The sequence below is a fragment of the Silurus aristotelis genome, assembly GCF_946808225.1.
Source record: "Silurus aristotelis genome assembly, chromosome: 8".
Lineage (NCBI taxonomy): Eukaryota > Metazoa > Chordata > Actinopteri > Siluriformes > Siluridae > Silurus > Silurus aristotelis.
The window spans coordinates 25,422,422-25,438,107 of NC_139581.1; the positions used below are offsets into that span (position 1 = coordinate 25,422,422).

At 37.8% G+C, this 15,686-nt stretch overlaps 1 protein-coding gene across 1 annotated transcript; it reads left to right on the plus strand.

The window, feature by feature from the left end:
- Positions 1-3,433: 3,433 nt before the first annotated feature.
- On the plus strand, positions 3,434-10,387 carry LOC310730137 (TLC domain-containing protein 1-like). Its single transcript, XM_083548953.1, has 4 exons — positions 3,434-4,055; positions 6,678-6,760; positions 6,985-7,067; positions 8,337-10,387. The coding sequence occupies exons 1-4, from the start codon at positions 3,850-3,852 to the stop codon at positions 8,739-8,741; spliced, it is 777 nt and encodes a 258-aa protein (XP_083405079.1). The 5' UTR covers positions 3,434-3,849; the 3' UTR covers positions 8,742-10,387.
- The last annotated feature ends 5,299 nt before the right edge of the window (positions 10,388-15,686 follow it).

Here is a 15,686-nt window from a genome sequence, read left to right on the forward strand (position 1 = left end):
GTATTGTTGGTTTAATAACTTTATAACTCTGCTGTGAAAAGAAAATTGTGTGTTTGTACATCATTAAGGGATCATAAAAACATTTTGGAAACTGAATGCTTAATGAAGTCCTAATGGTCCCTATTGGTGTCCAGTAGATACCAAAAAGTGATCAGACAGCAATAATTTACCAGTAGAGACCCATGAGGACCTTTGAGGAGTCGATCAAAAACAAGAACCATTCCCCATAATATTCAATAAAAGTGATTACATATCCTAATGATTCAACTCATGTCAAGTCAAGTCAAGTTTATTTCTATAGCGCTTTTCACAACAGATATTGTCTCAAAGCAGCTTTACAGAAATCAACAGTTAAGGTGAACGATGTGCGAATTCGGCATCTACTTCTTCAAAGGTCCATAATCTTCATGAGGTGGGAGGTGACTGGAGCTGGCCAAACCTCAGGATGCCTCGGGATGGGGAGAGAAAGAGAAGCAGTGGAGAGAAATTAGCGTAGCTGCTGTTTATGATAATAACAGCACAAATGGATAATGTGCGTGTGATCAGATGTTCTGGAGCACAAGGTTATGATGTGAGACGTATGTTATGTGTAGGCTTTGCTAAAAAGATACGTTTTTAATCTGCACTTAAAGATTCAGAGATTTAAAGAGATAAAGAGGTTATAAAGTTGTATAAATGAATGTATAAGGTTGGTGCCTATAAGTTTGCTCCTTATAATTTAAAGTTTATGCCTAAAAAAGCCAATGGCAACTTTGGCAACATGGAAAAAGTCCCTGAGATTACATGAGGAAGAAACCTTGAGAGTAACCAGACACAAATGGGAACCCATCCTCATCCGGGTGACACCGAATGTCCATTCAGTACAGTAATGATTGTATTACTAAAAATACAATCTAACTGAATACCGGTTACAATCTAACTGAAAATAATTGTATTAATGAATTTGCTACATTTTTTTAAAGAACATTTTTAAATAGTCGCATGTCAGATCATGCTGGATATTTTCAGTGGAAATATATTATACTCAATACATCCTAATACAGTATAACCTTACAAGTTATTTTGTTCACTGCAGTCAAAGCATGTGGCATTACTTAGAAAACACTTTAAAGACGTAAACAGTAAGGAATGAAACAGATGATGATTCAGGCATGAATGTCTTTTATACATGCTTTCAGTGATACTGCTCTGCTGCATGCTTTAGTGTACTGGAGTGCTTAGTTTCACTAACAACAACAGCTCTGTGCATTCCTTGCCAGTGACTGAGCCATACAGTCAACACACAGTGAAAATATGTAACCAGACAGTCTAGGGTGTAATAGTTAATTACAATGCTTTGAACAAGAAAAATTAAAAGAGGGAATTCTTTTAACACTTCTTTTTCTTTGCATATTCGGGTTTTTGTTATCATTTAAATATAAAGTCTGTACAAATCATTATTACATAAATATTCTGATATTCCTCGTCACTTGTGAAAGAAAGCCTGGAGACTTAGCACATTGTTCCTCGATGAACACCGTTTGCAATTTCCGGATGTAAAGATAAAGTGGGTTTGTATAAGATGGTAATCAAATTTATGTTTTATTAAGTTGTATTTATCACAGATTGTATTGGGTTTTAATTATAAAGTAAACTGTAGGTTATTGCAAGGAGTCTGGTCCGAAAACATTAATTTGTGCTTTCCCACACCACATCCTAAACACAGTAGATTTGACAGACCCAGATTTGTTAGGTTTAACAGGATCGAATTCATCACAGGAACATCTGACATCACAAAATATCTGCACTATAGTAGGAGGAGTAGGTGATGACTCCCCAAATGAAAATGCAAAAAAACTACTTAAGTACAGTAATGAATTACATTTAGTTTTTTACTATCAATTCAATTCATTATTATTTGTATATCTTTTAACAATGAACATTGTCTCAAAGCAGCTTTACACAGATAATGTGGTGATTGAAAGTGAATATGTTCTTTATAAGTAAGTTTGTCCCTGATGAGCAAGCCAGTGGCAACTGTGGCAAGGAAAAACTCCCTGAGGTGGCATAAGAAAGAAACCTTGAGAGGAACCAGACTCAAGAGGGAACCCATCCTCATCTGGGTGCCAACGAATGTCCATTGATAGCAGATATATAGCAGACTATCCACCACTGCTAGTGAGCAACTCATAAATTACCTTAACATCTGAGATCATTATAGATTCAACACCAACTTCTCCATGCCCTTAAAAGTTCAATGATGGATATACAGTAAATATAAAATGATATTTTAAGTATTGTTTGAAATGTTGTTCGTCCTTAAAGTCCAATGTCCAAAATCTTCATGAAGTGGGATCCACCCGGAGCTGGTACATCTCTAAATGACTTGAAATACTTGCTGGGTCTGCATCTTCTTTTTAAAGGTCAGAAATATTCATGAGGTGGCATACAATTGGAGCTGGCCCAATCTCTAGATGCCTCAAGATGGGTAGAAAAAGAGAAACAGCGGAGAGGAACTATCGTAGCTGCTGTTCATAACAGTAACAAGTAACAAGCATTTGATCAGATGTACTGGAGCACAAGTTTATGATATGTGTTATAGATCCAACACACTTTGTATAAATACCAATTAATCATTAATAACCTGATTACTGAGGAGATCCATGTATGGGCATATGTGTTTTTGCTGCCCTCTTGTGACAATTTCAATTCAAATTTATACTAGAAACTAAAATTATTTCCAGTTTTCGGCCTTCTCTGCTTTATTCTGGTTTATACTCGTAATATAATTAAAGAAGCAGGAAAAATCCAGAGATTATTGGCTGGCATATGCTTTTTCTGAGACATGTAAAGACATTTTTATAATCTAATCTAATTAAAATACTGAGAGAGCACACTAGTCAAGTGGTTGTGGTCTCCTGTGGTGAGCCGGTGCCTTTACCCAAATGGGATTGTCTGGATTTGAGAACTGCTTGATAGTTCCAGATGATTAACATATGCAAAGTGCTCTACAGAAGATTACCATTTTTTTCCTTTTATTATATTTTCATGTTAATATTCATTATGATAATTATGACCAGTGTTCAGTGTTTAGATACTGCTCGTTCATCATGCATGACGTAATGACTATCCTCACCACCCTTCCCCCACTGACAGGGAGTGGGGACTGGGGGGGAATACAGGCTTCTCTTTCACACATCCCACACTCATATAAAGACACACTAGTCCCACTTGCTGTCTTGCATCTCTCTTTAATAACTGGGTGTTTCATTTCAATGACAGACTGCATACAGTGCATGTTTAAGGTCATTTCTACAGCACTTCATTGGAATTCACTACTGACAACAGCAAATAAATGGTGAACTGTATGTCTCGTGACAATGCCTGCAATTTGTCCACAACAAACACACACATTGTTGGGTAAAAACAATCAGCCATTTTGTCTTGCTGTTTCAGCCCTTTGAAAAATGTGATGGCTTCTGGCTCAGACATCCGTGTTATGATTTCATGAAATAATTCAACATAGCTCCTCCTTGGTTCCTGGCCATTTTTTTTTGGACTCACACCCCTCCCTTTTCTCCACTCTTGTCTTCTCTTCTCTCTTCTACACTCCCCCTCTTTTTCCATCACCCCTCTCATAGCATTCAGCCTGTAGGAGCTGCAGCAGCAGAAGTCTTTTCGGCACAAGGGAGGGGAATAATGCACAGAATTCAGACTCCCTCTCAAGCCTCAGGGAGCTAAGAAATGCAAGACAATGTGTGACGGCTAATAAGGAATACAAAAAGGGGCAAGAAAGACCAAACATTGAAGGGATAGGCTAGGAAGCCCAGAGCACACCACAGGGGACGTTACAAAGGAAGGCGGGAGAAGATGGATAGCATATTGTTGATGGTGGACCAGTACCCTGTTTTCTCTGTGTTGTTGTTCTCTCTTGTGTTCAGGGTGGTCCATCACTTCCTGCGAAAGCTGCCCCTGCCAAAAGTAGTAGAACATGATAAGCTTCGCTCCTGGAAGTGGAGAAACCTCAGTGTGTCTCTGGTCCATTCAATGCTTACCGGCCCATGGGCCATCACCTGGTAAGTGACAGTGATACCTTACAGCATACAGTGATGCTTTATTTGAATAATAGTGTTAAAAAGCTACAGAGTTTGTGCAAATGTTGGACTGATAACATATAGTTCCAGGTTCTATAAAGGGATGGAGTTTGGGCTGTTTTAGTGCTGACTTGGCTTCCTGATAAACAAGCATGATTTTAATTTTGACGTTTTGCAATATTTTCGCATGTATGCTTGCTTAGAAAAGAGTTTGAAATGTAAGGTGCTTATACTCATAAATGGGTTCTAACTTGAAACCTTTTATTATAGAGAAATACTCTGTCCTACATCAGATCTTTATGTGACCTAGATTTTGAAAGAAACTCTTTGAGAACTGAATACACAGAAGCAGAAGAACATTGCAGGGAAAGACAGAAACCTAATATAACTGTCATAAATAATTTATCATTCTGACTTTTTAGTGAACTTTTTCAATAAATAAAATCTTTTTTTTTTTTTTTTTTACCATTACTTGTATTGAAATAATGTATTATTCAATGTCCATTCATTCTAAATCAGTGTCTGGTAATTTACAAGGGGGTATTCAGAAGACAACACTATAATCAGAAAATGAAAAAACAAACATGGGTTGTGCATAATGAGCAAACTTAAAATAATGATGTTAAATGCATGAACAAAGCAGAATGTATACTTTACAAAATGTCTGTGTTGTGAGTGAGCTTATGTATAGTGGTGTGTAGGTGTGTTATCAGTCATTGGGTGAACTTGAGCATGTTTGTGATTGGAGGAGCAACATGGGAAATGAGTCAGATTGGTTGGGATGAGGTTTGATTTTTTCTGGATGCCCTGCATGAAAGTCATGAACAAGGAGGAGTTGGGGATTTTGTGAGCTGGGATCCAGAACATTTAGCTTGAACCATAGTCCTCTCTGTTAATTATAAAAGGAGTTCTCTGCAGTGTTGGTTGAATATGGTTTTGATTATGGTTCTCTAGAATTTGCAGATTCTCCATTTTAAGGGGTTCAGGTGGTTCAAATTACTTCCACTAATTTATTTGGTATTACTTGTTCTGATATGTTGCCTTCAACATTTGCTTACTCTGCTTGAATCATTTGTGGACTGCTGCAGTGTCCATGGGGTTGACATTCCATGAAATTAGGGGAGGTTGGCAAATAAGGATGCAGTAGAAAGTGAATGCTTCAAGGAAATTTGAGCAAACTCAGCCCATGGGAGTAATCTGACCCAATGCTCTTGGTTAAAGCCACAAAAAGACTGTTTCCTATTGTGACCTCGCTACTTGGATGTTGTCCTAAGTAAAAATACTTTTTTCAAACTTTGGAGTTGGAATATACTCCTCAGTCTTAATACTTTCTAAGGTTCAAAGGCTGTGTGTAACTTTGGTATCAGGTAAAGGGGCTTGGAAAAGTGATCAATGATGATAAGAATGATGTTGTTTACTTTGTAGGAGCTTGGATTATGCACAGACTCTACAGGAGCAGATGAACGGTTGAATGGCGATCATGTAAAAAATAGAGGACTACAGTATTTGTTTGTTATAAAGGCATTGACTTTGTGAATGCCTGATGTACCATAGTCAGTGACATGTGAGACTGGTTAATAAGTCTGGGTCAGAGAAAGAGCAAGTGCTGATTAAAGTTGGCACAGTTTATTTCTTGATCTAAATTCAAGAGCAGTGTACATATTTTTTGGGGATAATGGGTTCCTGGTTTAGTTCAAGTGGTATTTTTTGGAAAGTGCTAGCTCAGGGTTTAAGATTTTGGACTTCTGATTGGAAGGTTGTGAGTTCAACTCAAGCGCTACCAAGCTGCCTAAGTTGCTCTAGATAAGGCTTCTAGATTGGCATCTCTGCCAAATGCCATATGGTTGGGTACATGATTTAAAGAGCATCTACACTGATATTTCTGAAACCGTTTCAGGAATTAATTGGTAAATTTGAAAGATGTACTTGGTGCGCAAAATTCAGTGTTGACATAGGTCAGTAGAATAAATGGTACAATGCAAGCACATTAGAGATACATATTTGCCTACAGGCGTGTGTCTTGGTAAAAATAGGAAAATTACTGGAAACCCAGGAGGACATGGGGAAAACATTTGAAACTCCATAAAAACATTAACATGAGTTCAGGATCAAATTTTCCATAACGTATTAACATAATGACCATGAGACATGGAAAATAGAGAATGCTGTTTTAGTGTGATGCTAATTTTTCCTAAAGTCCTAAAGAGTAAAGTAAAACTTAAAGGACTGTTACAAAGTGCTGACACTGGAAAATCCATAAATCCATAAATGTTAAATAAATGTCTCAAGAATTTGTTTATGTGGAGTTTTTGTTATACAAATCTCTACAAGCAGTCACTATAAAAATAATAACATAACAAGAGTGTATTACTATAAATCTGTTATTTGCTTTATAGCTGCTGCAAAAGAAGATTATTCCACATCTATGACCAGATTATATGCAATAATTCATTTGCACTGTAGTATCAATATTAAAGTTAATAGAAATATTGTCATTTGTTTTTTTTGTTTTTTTGTAAACTTTTATGTGTAGTTTAAGGGAAGAAATTAATTAAAGTGTCCACTTCAAAGAAATTGATCTGTGGTTATTTTATCACTGTGCAGTGTGTGCTTATGGCCAGAGATGCTGGGAAACATGCATTCTTTCTCCACCCCAGTCTGCTACCTGCTAGTGAGTGTTTCAGCAGGTCAGTAAAAAACCCATACCCTGTTCAGCTTGGTTAATAAGACAATCATATGCTCCTAGCAATCTTTGTTTTCATTAAAAGTGCATTTCTCCCGTATAAATTTACATACGAGAACTAACTATTTGAGCAAATACTGAGGAACAAATTTAAGTATTTTGTACAAATTGAGGATGAAAGGTTAATGATGCAAAATCCAAACTAATCTGATGTCTTTGCTGTTGCAGGTTATTTTGTGCAAGATGCTGGTGACATTATATTTTCAGGACATGCCATAGGATCATGGGAGTTTCTTCTCCATCACTTCTTGGTGAGTTGCATTAGCGCAACACAGAACAATGAAAAACAAAAAAAGTGACAATAATGCCAATTTCCCCTGTTCTGTTTCCATTGATGGCAGTACCCTGTCTGAATTGTTTTGATTAGCGTAAAAGATCCCATTTTGGGTGCAGTGTATAATCTACAGACACATTTAGGTGTTTATGTAAACACCGTAAGTAAAGCAGTAGTAAGTTTAGCATTATATTATGTTATAGATATGCCTCATGGTGTACCTCTGCCTGAGGAGGAAACACTGTTGAGTTCTATAAACCTACAGGTACTTATTATTGTGAGTGATGTATGGTTATATTTGTGGATAAATAAATGTTATATTAAAGAGTTGTATGAAGCAAATGTGCAAAGCGTCAAACAGGAAGTAACAATCACAACCAGACAAGATTGCATTTCTACATATATTTAGGTTATCTAGTTCAGGGGTCACCAACATGGTGACCGCGAGCACCAGGTTGCCCGCAAGGACCACATGAGTAGCCCGCGGGCCTCTTAAAATAGCTGTTTCCTGCTTTGTTAAAACATTGTTGATAATTATTATGAGTAATCATTAACATGATCAGTGTCTTCACATAGATGAATATCATTAATTATCAATAATAACATATAATAAAAGGTAAATTGAGCAAATTTGTTATTTCAGATCAAACTGAAAACTGTGTGTATCAAACTGGTAGCCCTTCACATTAATCGGTACCCAAGAAGTAGCTCTCAGTTTCAAAAAGTTTGGTGACCCCTGATCTAGTTTATATTAAATAAACAAGTAAGAACAAAGAGCTATGAATTACTGTGGACATTTAAACATTCCTCTGCTCTCCTAACTATGTACATTTTTCTATTGCTTTCACTGCCAAACATCAATACTTGAATAATATGATTAAAAATGTATAACTGATAAATAACCCATAGCTTAAAGTTAACATTGTGATGACTAGACAACGGTGCACTAATGGAACTGGAGCTCTTTATTAATCAATGGGAACTTGCACTTAAAGTAGCCTTAATAAAGACTGCTGAGCTGGCAGAACTTGAAAAAAAAAGTCCAACACATGTACAAGCACTCGCACTCACAAACACACAAAACCCAGTAAATAACTGAAAACACCAACAGAATGAACTAAAAAAATATAAACACAAAATCAAAACCATTTAAAAAAAACTCCTTTAGCTACACCCCCAAAAAAATGCAATATCATTACACATGTTATGACATTCATGTTTTAATCTCTGGATCTTTAACCCACAGGTGTTGTGGTGTTTCCTGTACAATCTGTACAACCAGCGCTATGTGGCTGGAGCAGCGGTTGCCCTCCTGGTGGAGGTCAACAGCATGACCCTCCATGCACGGCTGCTGCTGAAACTGGCAGGAGCGCAGGGTTCACGTCTCTACTATGTCAACAAATTCTTCAACCTCTTCACCTACGTCACTTTCCGCCTGGGGGCCCAGTTTTACATCACCTATTACATTGTCATCAATTTCTCTTTGCTGCAACATGGCAGCTACTTCCTGATAACTGTGCTAGTCATGGACACCATGATTCTCATCTACTTCTTCAGATTACTCAGGGCTGACTTTTGCCCGAGAGGGAAGGGCCATGTCACACAGAATGGTGCTCTCCGCAGTAGCTCCTCACAGCTTTTCGATGACTGATCAGACCTTGGAGGAGGAATAAAAACTTGACTGTCTGCTTCATCAACCCTGAGTAGAAAACTGTGTTTTCACCGGGTCAATTCAGTGTCTTGTGCCTGGGTTTTATCTTGATAAGAAACACATTCATTTATACTTGTAGTAAACTCATGTCAATGTCTGATTTCAATATTATACATTAATATACTGTGAATTAATCGCCTCATTACATTCTACTTCTTGTGGGATTCCTTATTTTCTTTTTTTAATGCAAACGAGGGGTTGTGCACTAAAAATCGAGATTGGTGCACTTTTTAATCTTTTTAAAACGTGTCTTTGGGGGCGATGGATATATTTACACTTATATACAGTAACAACCAGCTAAATTGTGTTTCATACATCCTTTTAAAGGGGTTTAAGGCATTCTATTTATATCTATTCCAAATAGCTGCAATTACACATGGTATTTTGATGTGGGAAAACCGCTATCTGGATATAATCTTTTCATTTAAGATTATCGAAACAACCAAATGTAATAAAAAGTTTCAATGTAATGGGTTTGTGTAGCCCAGTTCACTGGGATATGTTTTTACCCCATGAATCTATAACTGCCTATCTCGCTGCCTTCTCTCTAGAGGTCCTCGATTATCTCACTGCCTCCTGTGTTTGTGCAATTGTGATTAATGTCTAATAGGATGTGGGTAAACAGTATGGCAACACTGTCAGGCCTTGTGGATCGATGTCATGGTTGTAAACAAATCAAGCACTAATGTAGCACTAAATGGCAAACACTTCCCGAAACTTCTTATACAATATATAATGTTTCTGTTTTTCAGATGGAAAATTGTAATTCATATTCACAGTCAAAACAACTGCAACAGTGATAACAATACAAATCAAAATGTCTATAATACAAGTCAACTGATTACATTGGTTGTGCTTTTAAAATGCACTTCACATAGAAAAGGTGATTTTTTTTTGACAAATTATGGCTTGAAATATTTTGATCATCAGACACAATCTCATAAAGCAAAATAATTGATAAAGGTAGTGTGGTTTGTGTAAAAAAGGGGTGGAGGAAATTTTTTATACCAGCAGAAAGCTGTGGTTTTATTGATGTAATTGAACAGCTAGCAACTGGACAAAACAACTAACATCACTAGATGTTCATGAGCCTTTTGTGAATGCTACTATTTTAAATAGCTTTCCGAACATTCTCAGTAAACAATGGCCCATCCAAACAGTGTTTTGCTTATTTTTAAGTATTAAAAGCACATAAGCTGCATAGCCAGGAGGGCTATTACACACCCGAGGAATGGTGCAGTGGTGCTTTTTTGTTGCATGTAAAAAAAAAAGCACAAAAAGATGATTCTGCAAGAATATACATGTATCAACTCCTGTACTGTATATATACCGACTCATTCCTAATATTATTTATTGCAGCGTATTTCTTCAAGGCTATGGAGGTCTATTTGATTTGCATTGAGCCGTTATTCTTTTTTTTCTTACATACTGCAGCTTGGAACTGTGACCTAAACATGGAGGGTCAGTGTAAAATATGCCTTATGATAAGTGAAAACTTTGAACAGGCCTTTAGAACACAGAGATTGAACCCGACATTATTTATTGTGTTTGCATAAAATTATTCTGAATAAACATGCAAAATTAAATGAGTCTTATCATTTTTTACATGCACATAAAATTTGAAATTCACTTATGGGCTAAATAATGTTTGAAAATATAAAAGTACACGTTTCACAATATTATAATCATAATTTTTTCAACTCCATACCCTGTGCCACAGATTTCCAACCTTATCCTACACATTGTAATGTTTTCTTAGCTTCCCACCTTAAAAAAAGTCTGTTTGAAAAATTCCAATCCGGTTTCCGTGCATTGCACTGTACACAGACTGCCATGGTAAAAGTTTTAAATGATCTGCTGATAGCAGTTGATTCTGGATTCTTAACCATACTTATATTACTCCATTTAAGCTAAATTTTGATACTATTATCCATCAAGTTCTTTTAGAATGATTACTCTCTATAGTTATTGCTGTTTTCCCTCTTAGCTGGTTTGATTCCTATCTCTCTAGGCGCACTCAAATTGTCCAACTTAAAAAATTCACATAATACTTTTCATCTGTTACCGCTGGTGTTCCCTAAAGCTCTGTATTGAGCCCTCTTTTATTTATCATTTACTTAATAAATCTTGGTTATATTTTTAGGAAATATGGCAGTAATTTTCATTGCTAAATAGACGACACCCAGCTCTATTTGTCCTCCAAGCTAAATTGTACTTTTCTTTCCTCCTCTTTTTTGAATTAAATCTTTATTTTCGTGCAATTTTCTCAAACTGGATATTGACAAAACAGAGATTCTTCTGGTTGGCATAAAAAGCCAAATACATCAAAAACTTCTTCATAATCTTCAATCGGTCCAGAATTTAGCTGCCCATATAATTATTAGAACCTCCTCCAACGTGCATATATCTCCTGTTCTCTATCATCTACACTGACTTCCTGTCAAATATCTAATAGAATACAAGATTACAATATGCTTTTCACTTTTAAAGCTCTTCAAAATCTTGCACCCTCATATCTCTCTGATTGGCTTCATACTTACATTCCAAAGCGTGTTCTTAGATCTTTTTCATCTGTTGTACCTTCTGTTTGTTTAGTCACTATGGGATCTAAGACATTTAGCTGGGCTGCTCCTCATCTTTGAAATTCTCTTCCATGAGAAAGTGACTCTCTGACCATTTTTAAATCATGCCTTAATACTCATCTGTTCAGATTAGCAATTTTAACAGCTCTGGTATCTGTAATAAATGGACATTCGGTGTAACCTCGATGAGGATGGGTTCCCTCTTAAGTCTGGTTCCTCTCAATGTTTCTTCCTTATGCCATCTCAGGGAATTTTTCCTCGACACAGTTGCCACCGGTTTGCTCATCAGGGACAAACTTACACTTATAAAGAACATATTATTCATTCACACCAAATTATCTGTGTAAATCTGCTTTGAGACAATGTTTATTGTTAAAAGCGCTAAACCAATAAAAATGAATTGAAAATGAGTTGAGTTGTTGAATTGAGTTGTTTGTTGTTCTTCTTGACTTTATGATTATCACCAGTGTTGGGCAACGTTACTTTTAAAAGTAATGCATTACAATATTGAATTACTCCCCAAAAAATAACTAATTACGTTACTTAGTTACTTTTTATGGAAAGTAATGCGTTATATTACTTTTGCGTTACTTTTGTGTTACTTGTATCTCTTTCACGCCTTACAGGTGTCAAAATCAAATCAAATTTTATTCATCACATACACATACATACAGGGTACGACATGTAGTGAAATGTTTTGTACGATGGTCCGGCATGAGGGAATAGGATGGGGGAAAGAAAAGGAGGCAGATAAATAACTATAAGGTATGAGAAAAACTATTAAAATAAAATAAAATAAATAAATAAAATAAAGTAAAAGAATATAGGTATAAAGATATATAGATATATAGATATATATATAAAAGGATAATGTATAAGCAGATATACATATAAACAGTAACAATGTGTAGTGAAAAATGTAAACAAAATAAAAATAAAAATGTAAACAATATGTAAACAATAGGCAATCTATGTCCATAAAGTGTCCGAGTGCGGTATGGTGTGGTGTAAAGGTCCGTAAAGTGTCCATGTGCAATATGGTGCAATATGGTCCATGTGGTATGAATAAAATAAAAAGTGCACTGTGCTGTGCAAGTCCAGAGTTTAAAGTGTCGTGGTGCGAACGGTGAGATATGTTTTTAAAGTGACGTGGTGCGAAGGTGAATATATGTACAGAGAAGTGTGATGATGATGGTGGAGAGAGTGGGCCAGTTCTAAATCCTGGGTGTTTCCTGGTTTAAACACCGGATGGCCTGCGGGAAGAAGCTCCTCCTCATTCTCTCTGTGTTCGCTTTCAGGGAGCGGAAGCGTTTTCCTGAACGCAACAGAGAAAAGAGTCCATTGTTGGGATGGCTGAGGTCCTTCATAATCTTCCTGGCTCTGGTCCTGCACCGCGTGCTATAGATGTCCTGCAGGTTAGGGAGCTCAGTGTGGATGGTGCGTTCAGCTGAACGCACCACCCTCTGGAGGGCTCGTCTGTCCTGCATGGTGCTGTTCCCGAACCAGGAAGTGATGCTGCCCGTCAGGACGCTCTCAATGGTGCAAGTGTAGAAAGTCTTAAGCACCTGAGAGGGTAGTTTAAAGTCCCTTAAGCGTCTCAGATGGTACAGACGCTGCCGGGCCTTCTTCACCAGGGTGTTGGTGTGACAGGACCAAGACAGATCTTGTGTGATGTTAACACCAAGGTACCGGAAACTGTCCACTCTCTCCACTGGGGTCCCGCTGATGTTTATAGGTTGGTATGCCCGCTCCCGCTTTGTGCTGAGATCCACGATTAACTCCTTAGTCTTGCTGACGTTCAGGAGAAGGTTGTTCTCCTGGCACCATCTCTCCAGGTTTTTAACCTCCTGTAGGTAGGCCGTCTCGTCGTTGTTGGAGATCAGACCCACCACAACAGTGTCGTCAGCAAACTTGATGATGGTGGTGGAGTTGGATGTGGCCACACAGTCATGTGTGTACATTGAGTAAAGCAGGGGGCTCAGAACACAACCCTGGGGGGCGCCAGTGCTGAGGGTGGATGAGGTGTGTTTTCCCACCCGTACGGCTTGTGGTCTGTCTGTCAGGAAGTTAGAGATCCATTGACACAGGGGCTGGCTGAGTCCCAGGACCTCCAACTTAGAGGTGAGTGTGGAGGGAATTATGGTGTTAAACGCTGAACTGTAGTCCACGAACAACATTTTTGCATAGTTCCCATTTCTTTGGTCCAGGTGGCTCATCGTGGTGTGGTGAAGATGAGCAATGGCGTCCTCAGTAGAGCGGTTCTGACGGTACGCAAACTGTAGTGGGTCCAGTGTGTCTGGTAGTGATGCAGTGATGAAGTCTCTGACCAGTCTCTCGGTGTAACAGGTGTAATATAGATAACTGCCATTAAGAAATAAGCTATATAGAGCAAAATACATTTCTTAAACATTTAAAATGATTAATAACTTCTTAGAGAACAATAAGATGATCGACTAACTTTTGACCACAAGGCTGAACACTTTCCAGTCGCACTCTTCTGTACACTGCTTTTCAATCTGCCTTCGCCGTCAGGAATGTAACTATCGTTCGTGTATATAAGGTTAAGGGTGTGAGCTGCACACCGGTGATGTGGAGGGAGAACATACCTTTCGCCGTCATCTCGTAAAACTTCGTGCAATTCCGTAAATATGACCTCGTCCTCGTCTACATCATTCTCTGCTTCATCATCAGCTTGAAACATTCTGAACGCTTTTACAAAGTTCGCGCTTTTATCAGTGACCGTGGCAGTTTATCTTCCCACAAAGAGCAAATGAGCTGTGAATTTACTCTCTTTCTCCGCTGTGATGGCGTCGTACATGTGTCTCCCAAGAAAAAATTTTAATCTGAGCAGTCCATAGATCTGCAGTGGTGGAAAGTCGGCAAAAGTTTTCTATATTTCTGTCTCCATTTCCATATATGCAACAGTATACACACACACACACACACACACATACACACACACACACACACACACACACACACACATATCTGTAGTGCTGTGCTTTGCATGCAGGTTTTTTTTTTTTTTTGAAGTAGTATTTTGTGCAGTTCACAAGAGTTTTTCCCCAACACATAATCTACACTTAACCATTATACCTTTTTCCTTTTCCTCCACTATTTCAAAATAATAAGAATACTTCCATCACAGTAATGTAATGCTCTGGTTTGCCATCTCCGCTTCTGACCAGCTTCTGTTCCCGCGGCTCGCACGTATGAGTGCGCGATTCTACGTGACTACGTTCATTTTAATTCAGTATTTATTTTATTTTTTTATGCAAAATAATTTAACTGAAAAGTAACTCGCATTACTTTTTAAAAAAGGTAACTCAGATATTAGTGTGTAAATTTATAAAGTAACGCGCTACTTTACTCGTTACTCCAGAAAAGTAATATTATTACGTAACGCACGTTACTTGTAACACGTTACCCCCAACACTGCTTATCACTCAATTGAAGGTTGTCCTTGAGTGTAAAGAAAGGTGCCTTTAAATAAAATGTATTATTATTATTATATTTATTATAAATATTAGTAGTAGTAGTAGAGGTCCCCTGGTGGTCTAGTGGTTAAGATGCAGCGCTCTCATCGCTGCGACCCGGGTTCGATTCCCGGTCAGAGAACCATCCCCAGCCACTCTTAGTGCCGGTCCCAAGCCCGGATAAATTGGGGAGGGTTGCGTTAGGAAGGGCATCCAGCGTAAAACATGTGCCAAATCAAACGTGCGGAGGATCCGCTGTGGCGACCCCTAACGGGAGAAGCCGAAAAGAAAGTTTTATTAGTAGAAGTAGTAAAACTATAATAAAAAAAATAACAAGGGATTTGAAGTGCCTTCTTGGATCCCACATTGATTTCAGGATTTCAGTTCATGATGTTAAATTACAGCCTTTAAAAAAAAATGTATACCATAAAACTGTGCAAAGGTTTTAGACAAGACTATCCTGTGCTCCAATTTTCTCTTCATTTCATAGTATTTCTTTAAAATGCAGCACATCCGAGTGTAAATTTCGGTTTGAGTTTCTATTCAATCAGATTCAAATCCATGTAACTCGATGCAGTTGCTTTTACTAACCAGGCTGACACTTTCTTACTAGAAGGCGTTTAAAAACTTCTGCATTTTCACATCCTTTGATTGGATGGCCAGAAGAGTTTGCAAAATGCATGCATGTGGGGATTGTAGCTGTGGCTGCAGTGAAAGGAGACTTGTTGAATTGTGTCCATTGGTTTAGTATTGACATTCATTCTCGCTGCATGAGATACCTGCCTGTGATGCAGCACTCGTGTTATACTGCGTTTCTAAAAATAATA

What these genes read in the sequence shown, in the direction of transcription:
- LOC310730137 (XM_083548953.1), top strand. Translation starts at nt 3,850, where the DNA reads ATGGATAGCATATTGTTGATGGTGGACCAGTACCCTGTTTTCTCTGTG. An exon ending in GGCCCATGGGCCATCACCTG is followed by an intron (nt 4,056 to 6,677) that starts GTAAGTGACAGT and finishes ATCACTGTGCAG; the next exon opens with TGTGTGCTTATGGCCAGAGA. An exon ending in GCTAGTGAGTGTTTCAGCAG is followed by an intron (nt 6,761 to 6,984) that starts GTCAGTAAAAAA and finishes TTGCTGTTGCAG; the next exon opens with GTTATTTTGTGCAAGATGCT.